This window comes from Triturus cristatus, chromosome 1_2, assembly GCF_964204655.1.
Source record: "Triturus cristatus chromosome 1_2, aTriCri1.1, whole genome shotgun sequence".
NCBI classification, from domain to species: domain Eukaryota; kingdom Metazoa; phylum Chordata; class Amphibia; order Caudata; family Salamandridae; genus Triturus; species Triturus cristatus.
In genome coordinates, this window is record NC_140580.1 from 582,327,707 (window position 1) to 582,351,384 (window position 23,678).

At 47.0% G+C, this 23,678-nt stretch overlaps 1 protein-coding gene across 1 annotated transcript in view; it reads left to right on the plus strand.

Annotated features, from left to right (window-relative positions):
- The window catches only part of AS3MT (arsenite methyltransferase), a 228,030-nt gene that overhangs the window by 183,092 nt on the left and 21,260 nt on the right, over positions 1 to 23,678 (plus strand). Inside the window, exon 10 of the mRNA XM_085606584.1 lies at positions 8,304 to 8,441. Within this exon, the coding sequence (XP_085462710.1) occupies positions 8,304 to 8,441 (138 nt within the window). The remainder of the gene's footprint in view (positions 1 to 8,303; positions 8,442 to 23,678) is intronic.

The following is a 23,678-nucleotide window of genomic DNA, read 5'->3' on the forward strand; positions in this document are numbered from 1 at the left end:
AATGGTGCCCACTATGTTCCCAATGAGAAACTGGATGATTCTTTGAGAGCAAACCTGTGTTCTTCTACTTCCTGAATTATCCTATAATCTGGTTTTCTATAATTATCTGTTGGCACTGTCCCCTCCTGCTTTGCATCTTGGCTTTTGCTGTTCCATTCAGTCGCTGTGCTGATCTGCCACTGCAATTGGTCTAAGTATTATTCAGTCATATGAACCTTCTACTAATGTTCAATCCCTGACTTGATTTCAGCAGTATGTCTTATCATTCTCTTCCTTTGTAAATCTGACATCAGATATGCTCACGTGATACTGCAACAAATTCCTGCAAAGTTGAAACACTCTGATCATCCTCACCAATAACCACATGCCCCAGTGTGAAAAATCTGTTAACGATTGGATTAACATCTTCCAAATCCTGTTTATACTTCTCACAAACTCTATGGATAAACAGCCAGGCCAAATTTCACACATTGTGCACTAAACACCTTAAAACTAATATAAATAGTCACATTTGACAAAACACCAATAGCAAGCCAAAAACAGAGTTGCAACAAAGTTTCAGATGGATACATACTAATATAATTCATGGAACACAAGTAGTGGTCTCAAACTAACCCACCTTCCTAGCTCTTAAAAAGGTGCGTTTTTATAGAACAAAACTCACAACACGTAGTTCTCAGTTTCTCTTCTCACAAAACACAGCCCTACTCAAGCACATACAAATGGAGCTGCTGCAACAGCGGTGCCCAGTTGACTAACCTGGTGTTGTCAAGTGTGAAACACCAAGCCTAGGTATGGAAGCACTTCCATGTCATGAAGAAGGACAGATACATTGCCTAAAGCAATCAGGAAAGACGTTTTTTGCAGATGCCACATTGGGCAAGAAACTAGAGAATGGAACTAGAATGAACTTGAGAGAAAGTCAGAATGAAGCCGCAGTCAAGTAAGAAGCACAGCTAAATTCAGCGCTTCTGCTATGGGTGTACATAAGTTAGGTATGAACCTTCTCAGGAACCGATAGAAACTCAAAGTCTCTGTGCAGATAACTCTAACATATCCACACTGTGTAAGCCCATGGAAGTGGTCGGTAGGAATAGATGCTGTGTCTGGATTCTATTGTACAGATAAATATAATACTTACACAAGACACAAACCTTTGCAAGTCCAGCAGAAGATCGACTGTGTCTCTAAGTGACACTATTTCCTCCTTTGGATTCTCCTGACATTTCTATGCAAATGATACCCAAACTCTTCTCTCTTTTTTTAAATCTCACCCCATTTCTTCATGCTTTGGTCTCTGATTGCATAAAAGTAATTGACTATTGGATGCCACTGGATGCCACTTTGCTTATTTTTACTGAACTCATCGGAAAGGGAAATTATCTATTTTTCTGGCAAGTCTGCACCTATTTCTCCTACCCACCCCATCTTTCTTTCACGCTTACACTGAAATTCTGCATCTGTTGGCTAGAAACCTTAATGTATGTTTCAGCCATACTATGTTGAGGGAATCCTTCGTCTGAAAGAGACTTCTAGCTGCAGTTTCACACTTTTTGAATATTCCCTAGGCTTCATACTGAATCCATAGGCGCCACTCCTGCATGCTGGCATCAGTTACTTTCTTTCCGTTCCACCAGACATGGATACAGAGCTGCCTTATCTTTTTGAGACCCTTCTCTCAATCAAAAATTGTTTCACAGTGTACAAGGGACATGCCACTTCCCAAAACAACAGGTTTTAAGCCCTGTAAGGACTGTCACAAACAAATGTCTGTGACAGCTCCTCATCTAATTTGCCTGGGTGCGGACCATGACTTTAAGTCCTGCAGTGACTGCGTGTCGATGAACCTGTAGGGTCATATGAGTCTGCAAGGTAAAACTCTACATCACCAACCAACGGAAGACTCTGCACAAAGCCCGGTCCAAGTTGAAAACTCCATCCCGGTCCTGTTCGAGTCACAGGCGTTGTTCCAGAGGTTGGTCGAACAAGAAATCTAAGTGGGACTTGGCCCCTTCCTGCCACTCACATTCCCTTGAGGAGGTTTAGGGGCAGCGCCATACATCCCGATCTTGCTTCTGAAGGCAAGTTTGGAGTCGATCCTGCATCTTGTTCTGTCACATGCCTCTTAACCGACCTATCTTATTTTTGTAGGTAAAAAACTCTCAAAGATCAATGTAACAACACCACAATGTTCCCCATAAATACAATGTCTTTACAAAATTGTTGCTTTTTCTTTGTTTATATTGTTTAGTAAGAAACAAAAAGATTTTTTTGTATCAAAAATATATATTCATATAACATTTTCATATTTTTGTATTTTTTCTTTGTTTGTGCTTTACATAAATTCTAGAGACGAATGGATATACGTGATCAATAGATATAAACAACAGTTAAATTGTTATCAGAAACAAAAACAATACTTGGATAATTAACAGTGCCCCTCAACGAACAACAAAAAATGTCTACATTTACATCTTGCTAGCTATTCTTGCATACCAACATCCATACCACATGCCACAAAATATACAGACAAAAAGGATTATAAAAAGTCTCACAACTGGATAGATCTCCTGCTAATTACTGTTGTCAAATTTTTATTCTGATGACATTGTGACCAGACCAGCTACTTCACAACTGGAAAACGAACTCTAATGGATCAACTTAAATCTAATGAGAAAAAGAAATTCAGTCTGAAAACAATGTCATCAGAATAAAAATTTGACAACAGTAATTAGCAGGAGATCTATCCAGTTGTGAGACTTTTTATAATCCTTTTTGTCTGTATATTTTGTGGCATGTGGTATGGATGTTGGTATGCAAGAATAGCTAGCAAGATGTAAATGTAGACATTTTTTGTTGTTCGTTGAGGGGCACTGTTAATTATCCAAGTATTGTTTTTGTTTCTGATAACAATTTAACTGTTGTTTATATCTATTGATCACGTATATCCATTTGTCTCTAGAATTTATGTAAAGCACAAACAAAGAAAAAATACAAAAATATGAAAATGTTATATGAATATATATTTTTGATACAAAAAAATCTTTTTGTTTCTTACTAAACAATAAAAACAAAGAAAAAGCAACAATTTTGTAAAGACATTGTATTTATGGGGAACATTGTGGTGTTGTTACATTGATCTTTGAGAGTTTTTTACCTACAAAAATAAGATAGGTCGGTTAAGAGGCATATAATCCTATATTTCAAATTTTTTCCCCCCTCTTGGACCTAAAAGTAACCGGGGAATACCTTCTTCCATAATCTTGTTCTGTCACAACCAGTTTTTCCGTGGCTGTCCGCTACTTCTAAACAGATCAAAGTATTTTACAAGGCCATGCCCCGACTCTCTGGATTCTTGCTGACTCCCTCTGGCAGGCCTGCAGGCCACACAGAGCCAAGAGGTTCTCCATCTAGATGGCCACCGGCAGGTTCGCCCTCGGCCCCAGCTGGACCCTTCAAGCCCTCATAGGGTAGTTTTTATCTCATCACCCGTCTAATGAAAGCTTGGTGATGTAGGTGCCTGCAAGTAAAATTAACCCTACTACTCGCCCTGGGAGCAGGAGTCACACAGGGTGTAGATGTAGATGTTCTTGAAAAGGGTCTTCGCCTCCACCAGCTTGGTGCTTTGATCAGTGAATGGCAACTGCCTGCTGGGGGGCTAGTCCAATGCTGTTTGGGATATGGTGGCTGAATTCCGTGGCCATGCGAAGAACAGCGCGTTCGGACAATGCCGGATCGACTGTGACAGTCGATCCGGCATTGTCCGAACGCGCTGTCCTTCGCATGGCCACGGAATTCGTCTCTCTAATCATATTGAGACCTCCTATTACCGTGTCCCCAACTCCGGAAATTGAATTTCCAAGGCATTCAACCTCCATACGCGCCCTTCCGGAAATTTGCGTACCAGTTATCCGGCTTAGACACGGCGCCTGTTCCGTTGCCTTAAGTGGTAACACGAGGCATTGCACCCTCCATACGCGTCCTTCCGGAAATTTGTATACCAGTTATCCGGCTAAAGACACGGCGCCCGCTCCGTTGCCTTAAGTGGTAACACGAGGCATTTGAATATGGGCAATTTAACTGATTAGTCCTGATGATGATCCTAAATCCCTCTGATAAGGATCGAAACGTCGTCGACTTTGTTGTCCACCTTACACATTTAATTTTTTTTGTATATAACGCATTGTGAAGGTGGCAATATTTGTATTAGATGTTTCACTACTCATTATTTCTAAAACAGAAACATCATTGTAATTGCCTGAATGTGTTTCACAATTTTTTGTCCTCATGATATGTAAGTCTCAGGATACAGGCTTGTGTCCCACTAAGACTCTACTTACATTCTTTGGATCACTGCTAATTATTTCTACTTATTAAAGTTGCCATGTCCGGCTGGATATTGGCTATAATATAGTACCAATCTTGGCTATATTCATTGTATTTCTAACTATTTTTCGCTTTCAGGGACCATTGTTTCCTGTGTAATACTTAACTTCCTAAGGTCCCTGTCTAATTCCTTTGGGTGCCCTTGTCCCCTTTTTACATGGAAATGGTGGTGGCATACCTCCAGATGTCAGGGGTGCAAGTCTTCCCCAACCTCGACGACTGGCTGTTGAACGCGCAGTCGCCCCAGGCAGTATTCAACCACTCCAGATTACGGCAAACCTCCTGTCATCTTTGGGGTTCACAGTCAACATGCCGAAGTCGCACTTGATTCCTTCTCTGATGCGTTCCTTCATCGAGCTATTCTGGACTCTTCACTGGGGAAGGGAGTGCAGGACATTCAGGCAGTGATCTTAGTCTTTCAGACTAAGTCCTGGATTTCAGTGAGGTTGACTCTGAGGCTGCTGTAGTGATATCTGCCGTGTCAGTGGGCCCAACATCAAGGGGATCTCTCTGACCACGTTCAGACTACTGGACCGCAATTGGATCCCTAGCAGACCCCTCTGCCTACCCCACCCAGAGCTGGCAGTGGTGATAAATGCATTGCTTCTTGGTTGGGCTGGCCAATTGGGAGGGGTGGAGATCAGAGGCATCTGGTGAGGTGCTGGCTCTATATCAACCTTTTGGAGCCAAGGGCCATCAGCTTGGTGTTGAAAGCTCTTCTTATGTTAATCATAGGCAAGCTGGTACAGGTACACATGGACCACACCACCATCATGTGGTAGTGCAACAAGGAGGACGGGGTGGAGTCACAGACCCTGTGCCAGGAGGCACTGCGCCTCTTGAACTGACTAGAACACCACTGAATTTTGCTGGTGGTAAACCACTTCGCAGGGTCATTGAATTGCAGGTGGATGAGCTCATCCATTGGTGCCTAGTGGATCATGAGTGGCAGTCACACCCAGAGGTGGCCCAGAGTCTCTTCCACGAATGGAGAGGACTGGCTCAATCTGTTCACCACTGGCGAGAACATGCAATGTCAGCCCTTATGTGCATTGAAGTTTCCAAGTCGTGTCTTCCTCTGAGACATGTTCTGCCTCGATGGGGACTTGGTACTCCTGTATGCCTCTCCACTGAAACCAATCCTGCCCTGGGTTCTGAAGAAGATTAGGACCGCCTGGGTCCAAGACATCTCAGTGGTTCCCGTTTGGGAATGGAGAGTATGGTAACTAGAACTCCTGGGCTTGAGCATCTGTTCTCCTATCAGGCTGCCTCTCTGGTTGATCCTGCTGTCAGATCAACAGGGTAAGTTTCTGCACCCGGCCTTCGCAGTCTCCACGTTCATGCTTAGACAATGAGCAGCAACAGCTGAAGACCATCGACCTTCTTCTGGAGGTGGTTGGTATCATCTTGGCAGCTAGGCATTCCTCAACAAAAAACTACATACACCTGTTTAGACAAATTTGTGGGTTGGAGTGGTATTCTGCAGATTAGAGGCAAATATATCTGACATTTTGTTATTTGTTTTGTTTCTAGCCCGGCAGAGCTTTGCTTTGGGCACAGTTAAAAGGTACCTTTAGTCTCTTTTAGCTTTTCTGCGGGTGCCAGATCATCCCTAATTGTTTAAGTCTCCAGTTGTTATGCGCTTTTTGAAAGGTTTACATTTGTTTCCTCCCTCTAGCAGAAAGAGCGCTACAGAAGGTAAGTAACGTGTTTATCGCTACTACAGCTACTGCTGCCTGGTACCAGTTATCTAATATCCATTAAATATCACCTGACACTCGTTTAAATACAGCCAAAACACATATCCCTGCAAAAGTCCTCTGCAAACTCCACACTTACCAATAGGTGTCCCTCTCCATTATTCTCATTGAACATGGTTTTAAAATTTGCTACAACGCTATATGAGCTCCCCAAACACACTACCTCCCACTAACGTCACCATGTCTTCTCACTACCCACCAAAACAAAGTTACTAATCAATATATTCCAAGCTATGAAAGATGTATATGCCCCAGTTTCTTAGCTGAAATCCTCATCAGATCCACATTTCACTGCTGTCTTTGCTAAGCAAGTCAAAACCTACTGGTTACTCCCAAAACACCTTTCGTGGACTTGAGCATTGGAACACACCCCCTAATTACAAGTGATCCATCTCCTCACTTTAAGACTGCTCTAAAACACAGCTTCTCAAACAAGAAAGAAAGAATGACTAATCAGTTACTTTCACTCAATCCTGTATCATCTCTTCAATCATGTGTCCATGTCAATATTTATTTTAATGTTGTTACTGTATTGTGACTCCCTCACTCGTTATAATACCCACAATCGCATTTATATTGGTATTACCTCACAACTGTGGACAGTATGAATGGGGAATAAGGATTTGGGTTTAGAGGTATGGGGTTTAAGGGTATAGAGATTCGAATTTGGGGATAGGAGTTAATGATTTAGGGTATAGGGTTATTGGTTGAGGGTTGTGGGTATAGGGATAGTTAAAGATAGGCATTAAGGGTTAGGGGTTTAGGGTTAACTGTCTGTGTTAAGAGCATGGGGTTATGGTAGAGATGTATGGTTTGGGGTATAAAGTCCAGTATAGGGTTAGGGGCATGGGGTGTAGGAGTTTGGGGTAGTTAGAAGTTAGGGGTATAAGGTTAATGGCACATGTTATGGGAGTCAAGGGTATGGAGTTGGGGGTTAAGAGAATATGGTTTAGGTGATAAAGTTAAGTGTTCGAGGTATAGGGTTAAGTGTTTGTGGAACAGAGTTAAGAACTGTGGGTACTGGGTTAAGGTTTAGGGTGAAGGGGATAAAGGGCGAAAGGTTAAGGGTATGGGATTATGGTAGATTTTGGGATATAGGTTTTACGGGCAGATGGTTATGGTGTCAAGGTGTAGGGGTTCGGGTTTAAAGTTAGGGGTTTGAGATTAATGTTTAACGTATAGGGTTAAGGGTTTGGTGTATATTATTCAGGATATACAGTTACAGGTTTGAGATATAGAGGTTCGGGATTGACTGGAAAGGGTTAGCCTTTATAATAGCACTTGTTTAATTTCACAATTGGAAAAGTGTTTAGTTAAAGGTGTATTGATGAGTTATTTTAGTCTGTACAAGGAAATTAATTGAGCGTTGCTTTTCACAATAATATTGTACTTAAATACTTTCAACAAAGTAAACTACAATTTATAGGCCTGGCTTTAAAGGAATGTTGTATGGTAATATGAAGCATTACCAGTAAACAGCATGGGAAGGGATGATGTCTTTGTGTGGAAACAAAGACCTGTAGGATAATATTGGTGTAGGATAAAAGGCCAGGTGACAATTGCACAGTCAATTCAAACCTAAACATCCTTGTCGGTTAATGACTGTCCTCCTCCCATCTATGCTCCTGCCAGGGAAAACACCACAAATAATATAAAACACTTTAATAGAATTACAGTGTCATGTGTGTGCCCCTGAAAGTTCAAACTCAGAAAGCTAGATAAATAAACAAAACGATCACAGCTGTGTAGAGGGCAAGCAAATTTTGGTGGAAGAACATAACTTCTGCCTAATCGAAACATGTACTCTTGGCTCCCATAATGTGGGCGGAGCTAAAGTCCCTCTCTAGTGATGCTCACAGCCAGCCCATGGTTTGCACTGTCAAGCCAGACCATAAAAAGTGCTCATGCTATTTTTCCTCTAAACAATGAATTGACAATGCACATCTGTTCATATTATGCACCCAAATTCTTCTTGCTGAAAGGCTCATGCTGCTGCCACTTCATAAAAAAATACATACCTGGTGAAAGCAGTTAAACCTTAAGAGGGTAAAGAGAATACAGTGTATGCACTACAATATCTAAATGTCATTTCTTCCAGCTCAGAAGATTGCCCTTCCTACTTATTGTACTTTATTTGTATCTCTGTTCACAATATAGGAAGGTGAAGTTGTTGACGTTGATGAAGACACATACAACATTCTGAAGAATTCCAGGTTTGCCCAGGACTTTCTGATGCGCCCGGCGACAGGGGAGGTCACATCTAAAAATGGAGGATGCTGTCGGACAGAAGCAAAGGTGAGCATTTGGCCTTTTTTAGGTGAGGGCTGACAGCATTTCTGTCTGCATAACCTATTGGCCATAATATACATACAGAGGGCTCTGGATTAGCCTGCTTAAGCCGGTATTTTTAAGTCAGCTTCTTTCAGCCACTGGCACAGAGTATTTCTCTCTCACTGTCCTGCTATTAAACTGTTTGTTGTATCGTTTACCTTGCTAGTCGTGCAGTACATGAAGGACTTTTTCACATCAAAAAAGTACATCCAACCAACACTGTGACACTCAATTCTGTATCTCAAACATGCATTATATAAAAGTAATCATTATTATTCATTTCTATAGTAGGCATTTCTGTGACTCATTTTGTCATGACCTGACGGCAAACTTAACTCTAACATGGCCACATAATTTCTTTGTTTTTCACTTCTGGCCGGCCATCTTGAAGCCAGGCCATCTGATGCTGTAATGAAAAACCACTTAGAACAGCCTGCTCTCAACTGATGTGTAGAACCTATGGCCTTGAAGAGACACTGCCAAAATGGGATGTTTCCTTGACCCTGGATCTTTAGTGTCTGAATACTCCTTAATGTTTTGACTTGCAAAAGAGTTTCATACCAGAGCTTTCGATTAAAAGATCCTTTTCAAAGTCCATGACATCACTTTGCTATGTCTAGATGGTCCCTGTGTTGGTGACAGAGTTTTCATTTAACATTCCACCTTCATAGACGCTTTTTCTCTCTAAAGGCTATGCTACAAGGTTTCTAGGGCGTTAGCCAAGTGAAACTTGTAGAAAGAAAAGGTAATTTATATTATCATAGGCCTTTAGCCCTCTACAAACAGCATCTCTGACCCGTCAGGGTTGTTTCACTTGACACTCATTTAGAGCTGGTATAAATATCGGGGATGAGTAACATTTACATTGGTCATTCTCCGAGTTTTTGCAGACGATTGAAACTTTTATTACAAAAATGGAGAATAATGTGCAAACCAGCACATCCTGCATTTCTCACTCGATGTTAACACCAGCTGATAGCTAGTGTTCCTTCTGAGCTCACAGCTAAAGTAAACAATTAACACTGTGCCCCAAATCGGCCACAAAATGAATGAAAAAAAGTTTGTCATTTTTTTCATTGCGACTGACCACTAAAAAATAGCATATCTCCATTTGCCTGATTTTTTTTTTGTTTGTAACATTGTGTACTACCAGTTATGATACGAGGTTACTATTTTGGTAACTAACTCATTCATATTGTCATGTGGTAACTTTTAGCTTCATCTGTTTGTTATGGTAACTAGCACCCATGTTTTGCAAACGATATGCCAAATCGTGTTTTTTACGTTATAAATTAACAGAGCAGGCCATTTTGACATCTTGAGGCTGTACTGCATAAACAGGCTGAGGTGCAATGCTTATTTGAACATGGTTTTTGTACCTGGCAACTACCCCCAGCCACCCGCCCTTTGTGCATTAAGGTATCACAGAAAGGGCTACAGACACTTGTGCAACCTCTTCTGTAATGCAGTGGCATAGCTAAAACCTTTGCTGCCCGGGGCAGTCCCTGAGTTTGCTGCCCAGTGCCCCAAGATCCGCCGTCCCCCAAGAAGTGCCGCCCAGGGCAGACCACTCCCCCTACCTACGCTACTGCTGTAATGTGCATTGCGCTGGAACACATTTTGTACTAGCGGTATCTCAAGCGATCACTCACATATTTGCCTGGGTGTGTGGCCCCATGCAAATGGGAAAACATCTCTGCCCGTGCACCTGCTCCTTCTTTATAAACGTGAGCACAGGGGCCAACTGGCCTTTGGGAGATGCACTGATTGTGTGCCATATATTAAGTGGTACGCAATGTGACTCCACCCCAGGTATCCCCCACCAGTGTGTGCATTCACAAACTTCACCCTCCTGTGGGCAGAATCCGTGCCTCCTCTTCAACATGCTACTGGTCTCTGTGTACTGAAAAGTGGTCAGATGGTTCAGACCACTAGTTTACCAATCACGGCTGTGCTGTCTCCAGTACAAACACAAATTTGCAGCAACACCGGGACCAGTACTTATTATAGGCAATATGGCAACTGTCCCTTTCTGCAGCGGGTGCACCTGGTTAATGAGACCATTTACCTTGTGAGGCGAGACGTAGACTTGATGGATGACTTACATACAAGGATGATCTCAGTTTGACAATTAAGAGAGACAGTTTTATTGCATCAAATACTGGGCTTGGTTCAAGCACTTCCCAGTATAAACCTAAATAACCTCGTCCACTTCATTGTGGAGCTGTGTGCCATCACTCAAGAGTTAACATTACACTACCTAAAGCTTCTGTTTTCTGGCCCGAGTCACAACACTTTGGTCTCTGAAGGAGAATTTGTTTGATGTCCAAAAGTATGTTGAGTTTTGGAGTTGCTGCTTTCTTAATAATTGGATCACAGAGGTCAGACTTCTTTGCACCACTATGATGACACCTCCACCAGGAGGAGCCTGACGGACTTGAGGATAGCTTTTGCATCCTCTTCACTGCGTGGTTATCCCGGTGTTCAGGCAGTGTTAGAAAACCCTGGGCAACCGGGTTAGCAGTCACCCGGTTCTTCCCAACACAAGGGGTAGCTTGGCTTGAGCGGTCGGGGGTCAGGCACCGTGTTAAGCGTACGTCACACCCTCACAATAACCATGCGTTCATCCGTTCCAAAAACGACTCTACACCGTAAAAATTTATGAAAATATATCTGTGTTTATCTTGTTTTCTCTTAGTTGCAGGTTAAATAAATAATAACACACTTACAGTACACAAAGCTTCTTCTGTAAAAAGGGTAGGTCAAATAAATAAGCTCAGATCATAAATAATCAATGAATAAATAGATGTGCATAAAATACATAGGCAAATAAATACTGTGAGGGAATAAATACTGTGAGACAATAAATACTGTGAGACAATAAATAGGATAAATACAAAGAATACAATACTCTCAATAAACATAAGCCATCAGTACACTTTCAAATCGGGTCACATTTGTCAGGTACTATGGGTTGATTTGGCCCAATCACAGCTTGTGGTTATGTGGATGGCCTGAGGGTGTCTCACCTAGCTTGGATAAGGCTGAGGCTAAAACTGAGGTAGATCAAGGGTAATCTAGGAATCTGGCTCTCCCAAACTACACAACCCCTCACACAGGTCACTGTATCAGTCTCAGTCCACCCCTGGAACTCCCAGGCTGGTCCTAACACCTCTCTAGCCCCTAGGATGGTCTCTTAGGGCTCCACAGGGCCTTAGGCGCCCTCTATTCCACTTACTGCCCTCTTTATGAACTTCCGACTCCGCCGGAGTCGTGTCGACCCCGTGAGGCGGTTCCGGTTCGATGTCGCTAGCCGGCCTCGGCTCGATGTCAGTTCTTGTCGACGCCGTGAGGCGGTTCCGGATCGATGTCGGCGGACGGCCTCGGCTCGATGTCCGTTCCTGTTGACGCCGTGAGGTGGTTCCGGATCGATGTCGGCGGGCGGCCTCGGCTCGATGTCGCTGGGCAGCCTCGATTCGATGTCGGTCTCCGGCGTCACAGGGACACGATCTCCCTACTTCCGGGTGTCTCCGGAGTGCGACCTCCACTCCCGACCTCCGGTGCTCCTTTCCTCAGGTTCCGGCGACTCCGGAGTGCGATCTCCACTCCCGACCTCCGGCACGATTCACCTCGGTCTCCGGCGACTCCGGAGGGCGGACTTCACTCCCCCGTCGACGCCGCACACTCGACCTCAGGTGACTTCCTCCTCGACCTCTGGTGTCTCCACGACCTCCGTCGGCGCCCTCTCTCGACCTCTGGCGGCTCCGGGTACGACGTCTGCTTTCCAGTCAGCGCCGCTTCTTCACCTCCGGCCCCAGGTCTCTAGGCTTCTCGGCGTCGGACTCCAGGAAGATACCAATAGACAGGTCAGGAACTTGCTGTTCTTTACTTCCAAGGCCTGTTCCGTCTGTTCAGGTCCTTGAGTTGGTTCTTCTTGACTTTATCCCACACAGGGCTCCAGGCTGGGCTCAGTCAGTAGGGACTAGTATCAAGGGTGGGTTTCTGGACCCCACTCCAGGCACAAGTTTCCACCCCTGCTGCCTCACTCCTTCCTCCTTCAGTGTTGTGCTGCTCTCCCTTCACCAGTCAGGTGCCAACTGCCTACTCCAACTGCCAACTCTGAGCTGGCTTCCCAACATTCTAAACCTGCCTCACTCTGTCACAGGGTTCTAGAATGTTCTGGAAGGTACTAGTAGGTTCCAGTGATGTCACAGGTGACAATGGGTGGCCACCATTTTGTGTTTCAGGCCCTCAGACAGAAGTTCCAGGGGTAGGGAAAATGGCTCCCTGACCCTGCATCAACACTAAAAAGTCTGGTGGTTCCCAAAAAGGAAAAATACTAACAGGGTTTGAGGAAAAAGTGGGACAAAATAAATAATGATGAGGAGGGACCACCCAAAGGGCTGACAGGTCTAACACGCGTCCCCCCCAGCTGAAAGTGGGGAGAGCTACCCAACCCCTTGGGAGTTCTCATCACTAAGGCGGAAATACCTTGAGAGACCGTCTGCATTGGCATGGTCCACTCCAGGCCGATGTTCCACTTGAAAGTCCATTCCCTGTAGGGAGATAGACCACCTTAGCAACTTGGGATTCTCCCCCTTCATCTGCATCAGCCAACGAAGGGGTCTGTGGTCGGTCTGAACTAGGAAGTGCGAGCCAAACAGGTATGGCCGCAGCTTCTTCAGAGCCCATACCACTGCAAAGGCTTCACGCTCTATTGCACTCCACTTCTGTTCCCTGGGAAGTAGTCTCCGGGATAGGAAGACCACGGGTTGATCCAGACCCTCTTCATTGAGTTGCGAAAACACTGCCCCAATGCCATGTTCCGATGCATCCGTCTGGACAATGAACTCCTTGGAAAAGTCTGGGGCCCGTAGGACCGGGGCCTCGCACATGGCTTGCTTCAGTTTTACAAAGGCCTGCTGACAAGCCTCCGTCCAGACTACCCGTCGAGGTTGTTTCTTGGACGTAAGCTCCGTGAGGGGGGCCACAATGGTACCGTATCCCTTCACGAAGCGGCGGTAATATCCGGTGAGGCCCAGAAAAGCTCGGACCTCAGTCTGAGTCTTGGGGGGTTCCCAGGCCATGATGGCCTCTATCTTCGCCTGGAGGGGTTGCACCGCTCCCCTATCCACCAAGTGTCCAAGGTACACTACCGACCCCTGCCCGATCTGGCACTTGCTGGCCTTGATCGTTAAACCAGCTTGTCTCAGGGCCTGGAGAACAGCTTGCAGGTGACGCAAGTGATCCTCCCAGCTGTTACTGAAGACGGCTATGTCATCCAGATAAGCAGCAGAGAAACTCTCCATTCCAGTGAGGATCTGGTTCACCAGACGCTGAAACGTGGCAGGTGCGTTCTTGAGCCCAAAGGGCATCACACAGAACTGGTAGTGGCCTTTGGGCGTGGAGAAGGCTGACCTTTTCCTAGCTCCGTCAGTCAGAGAGATCTGCCAGTACCCAGAAGTAAGGTCAAAGGTACTTAGATATTGGGCAGCTCCCAGCCGGTCAAACAATTCATCCGCCCTTGGGATCGAATGAGCATCAGTCTTGGTTACTGAGTTCAGTCCCCGGTAGTCCACACAGAACCTCAGTTCCGGTTGGGCACCCGGTGGTGCGGCTTTTGGTACTAGCACCACCGGACTGGACCAGGGGCTGCTGGAAGGTTCGATCACTCCTAGCTCCAGCATCTTAGTGACTTCACTGTGAATGCTGGCCTTCACCTTGTCTGACATCCGGTAGATCTTGGACTTCACAGGTGGGCTGTCTCCTGTGTCCACATCATGGACGCACAGGTGAGTCCTACCCGGAACAAGGGAGAACAACGAAGAGTACTGTCCCAGGACCTGGCGGCAGTCCTCCTGCTGTTCAGGAGTTAGAGATGGGGAGAGAGTCACTCCCTCCACCGACCCATCCTTCTCTTGAGACGCAAACAAATCGGGGAGAGGCTCGCTTTCCACGTCCTCTGCTCCGTCAGTCACCATCATCAAAATGACTTCAGGCCTCTTGTGGTGGGGTTTGAGGCGGTTGGCATGCAGCACCCGTAGGGGCTGACGAGGGGTCTTAAGATCCACCAAGTAGGTAGTCTTACCCTTCTTCTCCAATACCTCAAAGGGTCCTGACCAGCGATCCTGGAGGGCGCTAAGCTCTCCTGGTTCGATCACCCACACCTTCTGGCCAGGCTCCAATTCCACCGGGTGAGCGTTGTGGTCATACCACGCCTTCATTACTGCTTGACTGGCCTCCAAGTTGTCAGAAGCTTGCTTCCACAACTTAGCCATTTGGCTCCGGAAGGCCAGCATGTAGCTCACCACGTCCTGGGGAAGCTTTTTGGGAGTTCTTTCCCATCCGTCTCTCACCAGGCTGAGAGGTCCACGCACAGGGTGCCCATACAAAAGCTCGAAGGGGCTGAAGCCCACTCCCTTCTGTGGCACTTCCCTGTAGGAAAACAATAGACAGGGTAGGAGGACGTCCCATTTCCTCCGCAGGCTTTCAGGCAGACTTCTAATCATGCCTTTCAAGGTTTTGTTAAACCTCTCCACCAGACCATTGGTCTGGGGGTGGTAAGGAGTTGTGAACCGGTAGGTCACTCCACACTCCTTCCACATGGCCCGCATGTATGCTGACATGAAGTTGGTCCCCCTGTCGGACGCAACTTCCTTGGGAAAACCCACTCAGGTAAAGATTCCCATCAGGGCCCTAGCCACAACAGGTGCTGTAATGGTCCTTAGAGGTATAGCCTCTGGGTACCGTGTGGCATGATCCACCAGAACCAGGATAAACCTGTGACCAGCTGTAGTAGGCGGATCTAATGGACCCACAATGTCGATGCCCACCCTTTCAAAGGGGGTGCTAACGACAGGAAGCGGTTCCAGGGGAGCTTTCAGCTTCACCCCTGTTTTCCCACTGGCTTGGCAAGACACACATGTCCGGCAGTAGGTGTCGGACGACACTTTCATTTGAGGCCAATAAAAGTGTGGGACAAGACGGGCGAAGGTCTTGTCTTGCCCCAGGTGTCCTGCCAAGGGGATCTCGTGAGCCAATTCCAGTAGGAAGGCTCGGTAACGTTGAGGGACTACTAAGGCTCGTGACGATCCATGTAGGGGTGCCTTGGGTTCACTGTAGAGGAGGCCATCCTCCCAGTAAAGGTTGTAGTTCCCCTCAACGTTCCCTGCTGCCTGGGCTTCGGCCTGTCGCCTCAGTCCCTCAAGGGTAGGGCACTCCCTCTGGCCCTTGCAGAATTCCTCCCTGGTCGGCCCTCCCTCCACGTGCCACTCGGCCGGGATGGGTAGGTCCTCCAGTTTGGTAACATCCCCCACCGCGGACTCCTGGTCCACCACCTCCGGTGGCCTATCCGTCACACGGGGCGCGGATGCCGAGGCAGGCTCCTCCTGTCCTCGGTTCTTCCCTTGGTCGGCAGCCGGCTGTGCCTTTGTTCCAGGCTCCAGTCGAAACAAACTCCCTCTCCGGGTAGTCGCGGACCCTGTGCTAACACAGGCCCAGTCAGGTGTACCCAGCATCTCAGTATGAGTCCGGTATTCCACCTCCTTCCAAGCATTGTGCTCCATGTCATTCCCCAGTAGACAATCGACCGGCACGGCAGGGCTTACGGCAACTCGAAGTGAACCTGCAACCCCCTCCCATTCAAAGGGAACCTCGGCCACCGGATAGTGTCCGGTTCTGCCGTCAGCCATCGCGGCTGGGTGGAGTACATCGGGAATTACCTGCTCTGGAGACACCAGTTGGCTACGTACCATAGTCATACTGGCTCCTGTGTCTCTCAGAGCCTCCCCTCTTTGGCCGTTGATGGTGACCCACTGCCCATACTTTATGGTATTTGCGGGCACCTGGATCTTAGGAACCATCTCCCGTTCTCCCAGGGACACTAAAGTGACACCCGCCCACTCCCTTCCCTTAGTTAAGGGCATCTCCTCCCCGAGCACTACACTAGCTACTCCGGGGGCCTTTCCTCCAATGGGAGGGGGTGGTCTTTTCGGGCACTTCGCATCTCCCTTATAGTGTCCGACGCCACCGCACTCGAAGCAATGGACAACCCTTGGCTGCTGACTCTGGCCAGGATTAGGGTTTCTGGGTGGGTTAGCCCTAGGGGTGAATCCTGTTCCCTTTCCTTGGAAGTTATTTTGGGGGCCTTTAGAGAACTCCTTTTTCTTTTCCCCTCCCTCTTTCTTCTGGGGGGCGCCCTGTCCGGCCTTTTGAGTATCCCCTCCAGTCCCTCTTGTGGACACCCGGGTACTAGCCCAAATGTCCGCCTCCTCAGCAAGCTTCCGGGGATTGGTCAGCTTGCTATCCACCAGGTGTTGACGCAGTTCAGGGAAACATTTTTCGAGCAGGTGTTCCTTCAACATTAAATCAAACAACCCCTCGTAGTCCCTCACCTCACTGCCCTGAATCCAACCCTCTAATGCCTTCTTTGCATAGTCCAGGAAATCCACCCAATTCTGTGTGCCCAGTTTGTGGCTACCCCGGAACTTCTGTCTGTACTTCTCGGGTGTTAGTCCAAACTTTCTTACGAGCGCCACTTTCATGGTGGGGTAGCGGGTCTGCTCATCCTGCTCTAGGGCCAATAATGCATCCCTACCAGCTGGAGGCATGTATTTGTACAATCCCCCTCCCCAGTACTTCTCTGGCACCCCATGGGCCCTTAAAGAGACCTCATAGGCCGCTAGCCACTTGGCAATATCATCCCCTGCACTATAGCTAGCTACTATGTCTTTTGGCAGATAGGGTTTGGGTTCCCTGGTGATTTCTTTGTCTTTGCTGCCACCATTAGGAACAGTGTGTGCCCCGACTTGTAGGATCTGGAGATCTACTTCCCTCAGCCTCAACTCGTGAGCCATCCTCTGTCCCTCCTCCTCTTTCTCCAGCTCCGCCAACTTCCATGTGAGCTGTCTTTTCTCCCTCCGGTCAGTTAACTCTGCTTCAGATAAGCCACCGCTAGAGACAGTGCTGCCCTTCCTGGAAAGTGTTCTGGGCCCCGCTAACAGGTTCCCCACCTCAGGTTGGTACAACCCAGCCCCCTCGCTATCAGGCTCTCCATCCCTGTCCTCCTGCTCAGCCTTACTTTCCCGTCGTGCCTCCCCCCAAGCCCTCAAGCTGGTCTGGAGTTCAGCCTTCTTGGCACCTGGGGGACAATACACCCCCTCTCGCTGACAAAACTCTCTGAGTTGGGCCACAGTGTAAGTTTCCAAATCTTCCAACACAAACTCCATTTTGCCCACTCAGAATAGAAGACAGGTGTTTACAGAAGCTATGCAGGGGGGTACCTTTTGTAATACCTCCTCCCACCACCAGAGTAAATTTGGAAAAAACAAAACTCAGAATTAGGAAGTCCGCTTTGAGAAAACTCCCGGTGTAGGCCTATGGACTACCCACAGTTATTGTCGAGTGGACGCAAGCACAGCTCTATCCCACCGCTGAACACCAATTATGTTAGAAAACCCCGGGCAACCGGGTTAGCAGTCACCCGGTTCTTCCCAACACAAGGGGTAGCTTGGCTCGAGCGGTCGGGGCTCAGGCACCGTGTTAAGCGTACGTCACACCCTCACAATAACCATGCGTTCATCCGTTCCAAAAACGATTCTACACCGTAAAAATTTATGAAAATATATCTGTGTTTATCTTGTTTTCTCTTAGTTGCAGGTTAAATAAATAATAACACACTTACAGTACACAAAGCTTCTTCTGTAAAAAGGGTAGGTCAAATAAATAAGCTCAGATCATAAATAATCAATGAATAAATAGATGTGCATAAAATACATAGGCAAATAAATACTGTGAGGGAATAAATACTGTGAGACAATAAATACTGTGAGACAATAAATAGGATAAATACAAAGAATACAATACTCTCAATAAATATAAGCCATCAGTACACTTTCAAATCAGGTCACATTTGTGAGGTACTATGGGTTGATTTGGCCCAATCACAGCTTGTGGTTATGTGGATGGCCTGAGGGTGTCTCACCTAGCTTGGATAAGGCTGAGGCTAAAACTGAGGTAGATCAAGGGTAATCTAGGAATCTGGCTCTCCCAAACTACACAACCCCTCACACAGGTCACTGTATCAGTCTCAGTCCACCCCTGGCACTCCCAGGCTGGTCCTAACACCTCTCTAGCCCCTAGGATGGTCTCTTAGGGCTCCACAGGGCCTTAGGCGCCCTCTATTCCACTTACTGCCCTCTTTATGAACTTCCGACTCCGCCAGAGTCGTGTCGACGCCGTGAGGCGGTTCCGGTTCGATGTCGCTAGCCGGCCTCGGCTCGATGTCAGTTCTTGTCGATGCCGTGAGGCGGTTCCGGATCGATGTCGGCGGACGGCCTCGGCTCGATGTCAGTTCCTGTTGACGCTGTGAGGTGGTTCCGGATCGATGTCGGCGGGCGGCCTCGGCTCGATGTCGCTGGGCAGCCTCGATTCGATGTCGGTCTCCGGCGTCACAGGGACACGATCTCCCTACTTCCGGATGTCTCCGGAGTGCGACCTCCACTCCCGACCTCCGGTGCTCCTTTCCTCAGGTTCCGGCGACTCCGGAGTGCGATCTCCACTCCCGACCTCCGGCACGATTCACCTCGGTCTCCGGCGACTCCGGAGGGCCGACTTCACTCCCCCGTCGACGCCGCACACTCGACCTCAGGTGACTTCCTCCTCGACCTCTGGTGTCTCCACGACCTCCGTCGGCGCCCTCTCTCGACCTCTGGCGGCTCCGGGTACGACGTCTGCTTTCCAGTCAGCGCCGCTTCTTCACCTCCGGCCCCAGGTCTCTAGGCTTCTCGGCGTCGGACTCCAGGAAGATACCAATAGACAGGTCAGGAACTTGCTGTTCTTTACTTCCAAGGCCTGTTCCGGCTGTTCAGGTCCTTGAGTTGGTTCTTCTTGACTTTATCCCACACAGGGCTCCAGGCTGGGCTCAGTCAGTAGGGACTAGTATCAAGGGTGGGTTTCTGGACCCCACTCCAGGCACAAGTTTCCACCTCTGCTGCCTCACTCCTTCCTCCTTCAGTGTTGTGCTGCTCTCCCTTCACCAGTCAGGTGCCAACTGCCTACTCCAACTGCCAACTCTGAGCTGGCTTCCCAACATTCTAAACCTGCCTCACTCTGTCACAGGGTTCTAGAATGTTCTGGAAGGTACTAGTAGGTTCCAGTGATGTCACAGGTGACAATGGGTGGCCACCATTTTGTGTTTCAGGCCCTCAGACAGAAGTTCCAGGGGTAGGGAAAATGGCTCCCTGACCCTGCATCAACACTAAAAAGTCTGGTGGTTCCCAAAAAGGAAAAATACTAACAGGGTTTGAGGCAAAAGTGGGACAAAATAAATAATGATGAGGAGGGACCACCCAAAGGGCTGACAGGTCTAACAGGCAGTATCAATCATTCTCAAGGAATGTGTGCATCACCTCATCACTGACTCATATTGGGAAAAAAATGACTATCCCAGACTAGGAAATGAGCTGCTCGCTGCAGGTTAATCAGTGTCTTCAGCTGGGTATCTAGTACAGCATTGTTTTGAACACATTGCGCCATAACCATGCCCTGGCACTCCATTTGTTGCTCCTTTGTGTCTATCGCCTTTAAAGAGGATTCAACACCTTATAATTTCGTATCCCTGGGGCCCATGTGGTATTCTACCACCAAAGTTGACTTCTCCACCGTCTCCAAATTGTTTTAAACTGTTCCAGTGTGGCCTTCATCTCCCTTTGAGCCACTGAGTATTTCTAGGTTTCACTTTTTTATAACGATATTGGCATTTAGATTAATAGCATCATTCAAGATAACAGCACATAAACAACTATAAATTGGCACTGAAATATTCAACGATCCATGATGTACATGCTTTTAACACTGTATATCCCACACCCCCTTCAATTAAAATCTAGATTTGTACGTATGGCTCATAACCTAAGTGTCCATAACCTTGTTGGTCCTCACCTTGGTGTGCTACTCTTCTTCTCCCTCTCTGACCCAATACAGTAACATGTTTCCCTATATTAACCAGTATTTTTGGGGGTAGCCTCAAGATTCATAAATCTAAAGCACAAGAACATGGCCGCTATTAAGGTCAGCTTTCCACTTAGGGACAACGAGGACTGTCATCTTCCTCCAGTTTTGTGCAATATCTCTTTTTGCCAGCACTAGCCATAGCCCCTTTAGGGCTTGCTCTGTCCGTGTGTAATGTTCATCCTCTAGGATATTCCAGTTTTGGGGTCAAGTTAACTAGGCGACCCAAGACTGCCTGGAATGTGTCTGCTATGCCATCCCAAAAGGGGCAAATGATTCTACAGAACCAAATGTAGTGGAGGCAGTCTGGCATCTGAGGAAGAGCAAAGTAAAACCACTTTTGATGTGCCATAATTGCTGCAAGGTAAGATAGGCCCAGTCTAAATCATTGAATTGCATCAGGCAATACTATACTTTGCTCTGCCTCCTTGAGCACCATTAACAAGAATGTACAGTCTTCATCCTCTAAAGGGAACACACCAATCTCTCATGCCTAGTTGAGTATACCAAATGTATCTGGTGTACTTATCACAAGGTTTCTGTAGATTTTACAGATCTTACCCTTTGCTGACAGTCGAGACATGGTGATTTTGACTTCCATTGCGTTGAAGGTGGGCATTTCTTCTATGGCAGCCAGGTATGGCTTTCTAAGCTTTAGGCCGGTGTGGCGTTTCTAAGCTTTAGGCTGTGGTAGAAGTCCGGGTGCATCAAGCACCTTTCCCCCATATCTGCAAAAGATTACACCAGTTTAGAAGAGGTTATTTCCCCTACTGTGGAGATACCCAGCTTGTCCCTTCACATTCACCCCTTTTTTGAGGCATCTATTTCATGTTACTGTCTTTAAAACATACTGTTCGAGGCATATGAGCTGTAGATCATATGCGATGCATAGATCATCATCTAGTTTTGGGTCTGGATGTTTACACTTCGTTTCTCTTCGAAGAAGTCTTTCCAGTCACGAGGTAGGTGACTCCTCCTTTCGGTGATAGTGCGCATGTGCATCGACTCCATTGTTAGATTGTTTTTTTCCGCCATCAGGTTCGGATGTCTATTGTTGCTCTCCGGTTCGACGCCGTTCCTTTGGTTTCCCTCGGTACGCAAGATACTCACCCTCAACGGTATTGTTTTTGATTGCGTCTATCGCGTATCGTAATTACTTAAAATAATCTTTCGAACGGAAAGTTCGTGGAAGGCCGTCGGGCATACCCGCGTCGGGTCGACCTGCAGTCGATGGAACAAACTCCCTTCAAATTCTGCCCTCCGTGCCACGCGAAATACCCGCGCACCGACTAACATGAAGTGTGTAATCTGGGTTTGTCCCCCGAACACAGAGAACAATACTGTGACGCGTGCCAGGCTTTCCGCTCCAAAAAAACACTTTGTGACCGCCGGGCTCTTCGTTGCAACATGCAAAGCCAGCACACAAGCTCCATTCCAGACATCTTCAAGACGGACGAAAAGGCCGGCGGGGCCATGGGAATCGAGGAGGAGCAGGAGCCGGTCGCCATCTCAGAGCTCGACTCCGAACAAGGGGAGGACATCCCACATGGTCAACGTACCGGGAGTACACCTCCCCCCTCATCCCAAGAGACAATTTCAATTGAAAAGTAGGCTCCGGTCCAACCCACGCCTTCGGGCCCCGGTCGGCACAGAGATCAAGCTTCTGACGCCCCACCCTCTGGCTCAAGCCTACCAAAAAGTCTTCCAGCTCCAAAAAGACTCCCTCCACGTCTATTTCGGAGCCCAAACCTTCGGGGTCGAAACACAAGTCCAGCTCCGACCCCCACCGTTCGGCCCCGAAAAAATTGTCAGATCCGAAGACATCAACGGTTTCGACTCCGGCACCAGAATTTCGGCACCGAAACAGACAGAAATGCAGAAAACAACTACAAAGCCCCGTTTCGATGCCCCAATTGACAAACCAGATCCGAAACAAAAGCTTTTTTATATCCATCCACAGACTGGTCATAGCACCACTAAAGTGACTCTAAAAAGAAGGACTGATCCAAAAGAAGAATACCACATCCCTTTAAAGAAGAGATCTGTTGAAACTAACCCTCCCCCTCCTCATCTTCCTCCACCTATTCTTCCTTCATCACCACCTTCCCCTCAGATTTAACCAATTTCGCCTGAACATTCACCACCACATACACCTGACAACCAGGATGATGTGGATGGTATTCAGGATAGGGATGATGCTCAGCCATTACAAGACCCATGGGACGATTATGACACCAATTCGCCCACGGGCAATGATCCCGATTTGTTCCCTATCAAACCCTCTCCACCAGATGATAGTGTAAGCTACATCGAGTTACTGGGTAGAGCTGCCAACTACCATGGGGTGCAGCTACATAAGTAGTCATTAGAAGAAGATTTCCTCTTTGAAACCCTCAGTACAACACAGAAGTCATCACTTACACTACCCATGCTTATAGGGATGGTCAGACATGTAGATGGCATTTTTAATGACCCAGTCAGAGCTTGTATTCTTACCCCTAGAGTGGACAAAAAGTACAAGCCAGCACCATCGGACCCAGTATATATAAGGGGACAATTGCCACTGGACTACCTGGTTGTGTCCAATGCAAGAAAAAGAGCCAACTCCCAGACAACAGGAGAGGCTCCACCTCCTGATAAGGAATCAAAACTTATTGACGCTTCTGGGAAAAGGGTAGCTTCTCAAGCAGCCAATTTCTGGCGCATCTCCAACACTTAAGCACTGTTAGTGTGATACGACTGTGCGCACTGGGATGAAATGGAACAACTGATTCAATATTTACCCCCGGAACACAAATCAAAAGCGCTATCTGGCTCATAAAGGGCAACTTATTACTAACAATCAAATAAGATGCTCTTTAGATGCTGCAGATACTGCTGCTAGAGCTATAAATACTATTGTCCTTTTAAGGAGACATGCCTGGCTCAGTATATCTGGTTTTATACCTGTGGTTCAAACCTCCATTTTAAATACCCCATTTGATAAGGAACATTTATATAGCCCAGTGGTGTACAGCACTTTTGGCCTTACAAGTTTTGGCCTTACAAGTTTTAGAAAATGAAATATTAATGCCTTCCATTGTTACTTATTTGAAATGTTAGGAAATCAGTGTGGAATAGGAGTCCTGGTTCTTAATCATGATTGTAAATCTTTTTAATCTATTCACTGTCTATTTGTCTGCAAATGTATTT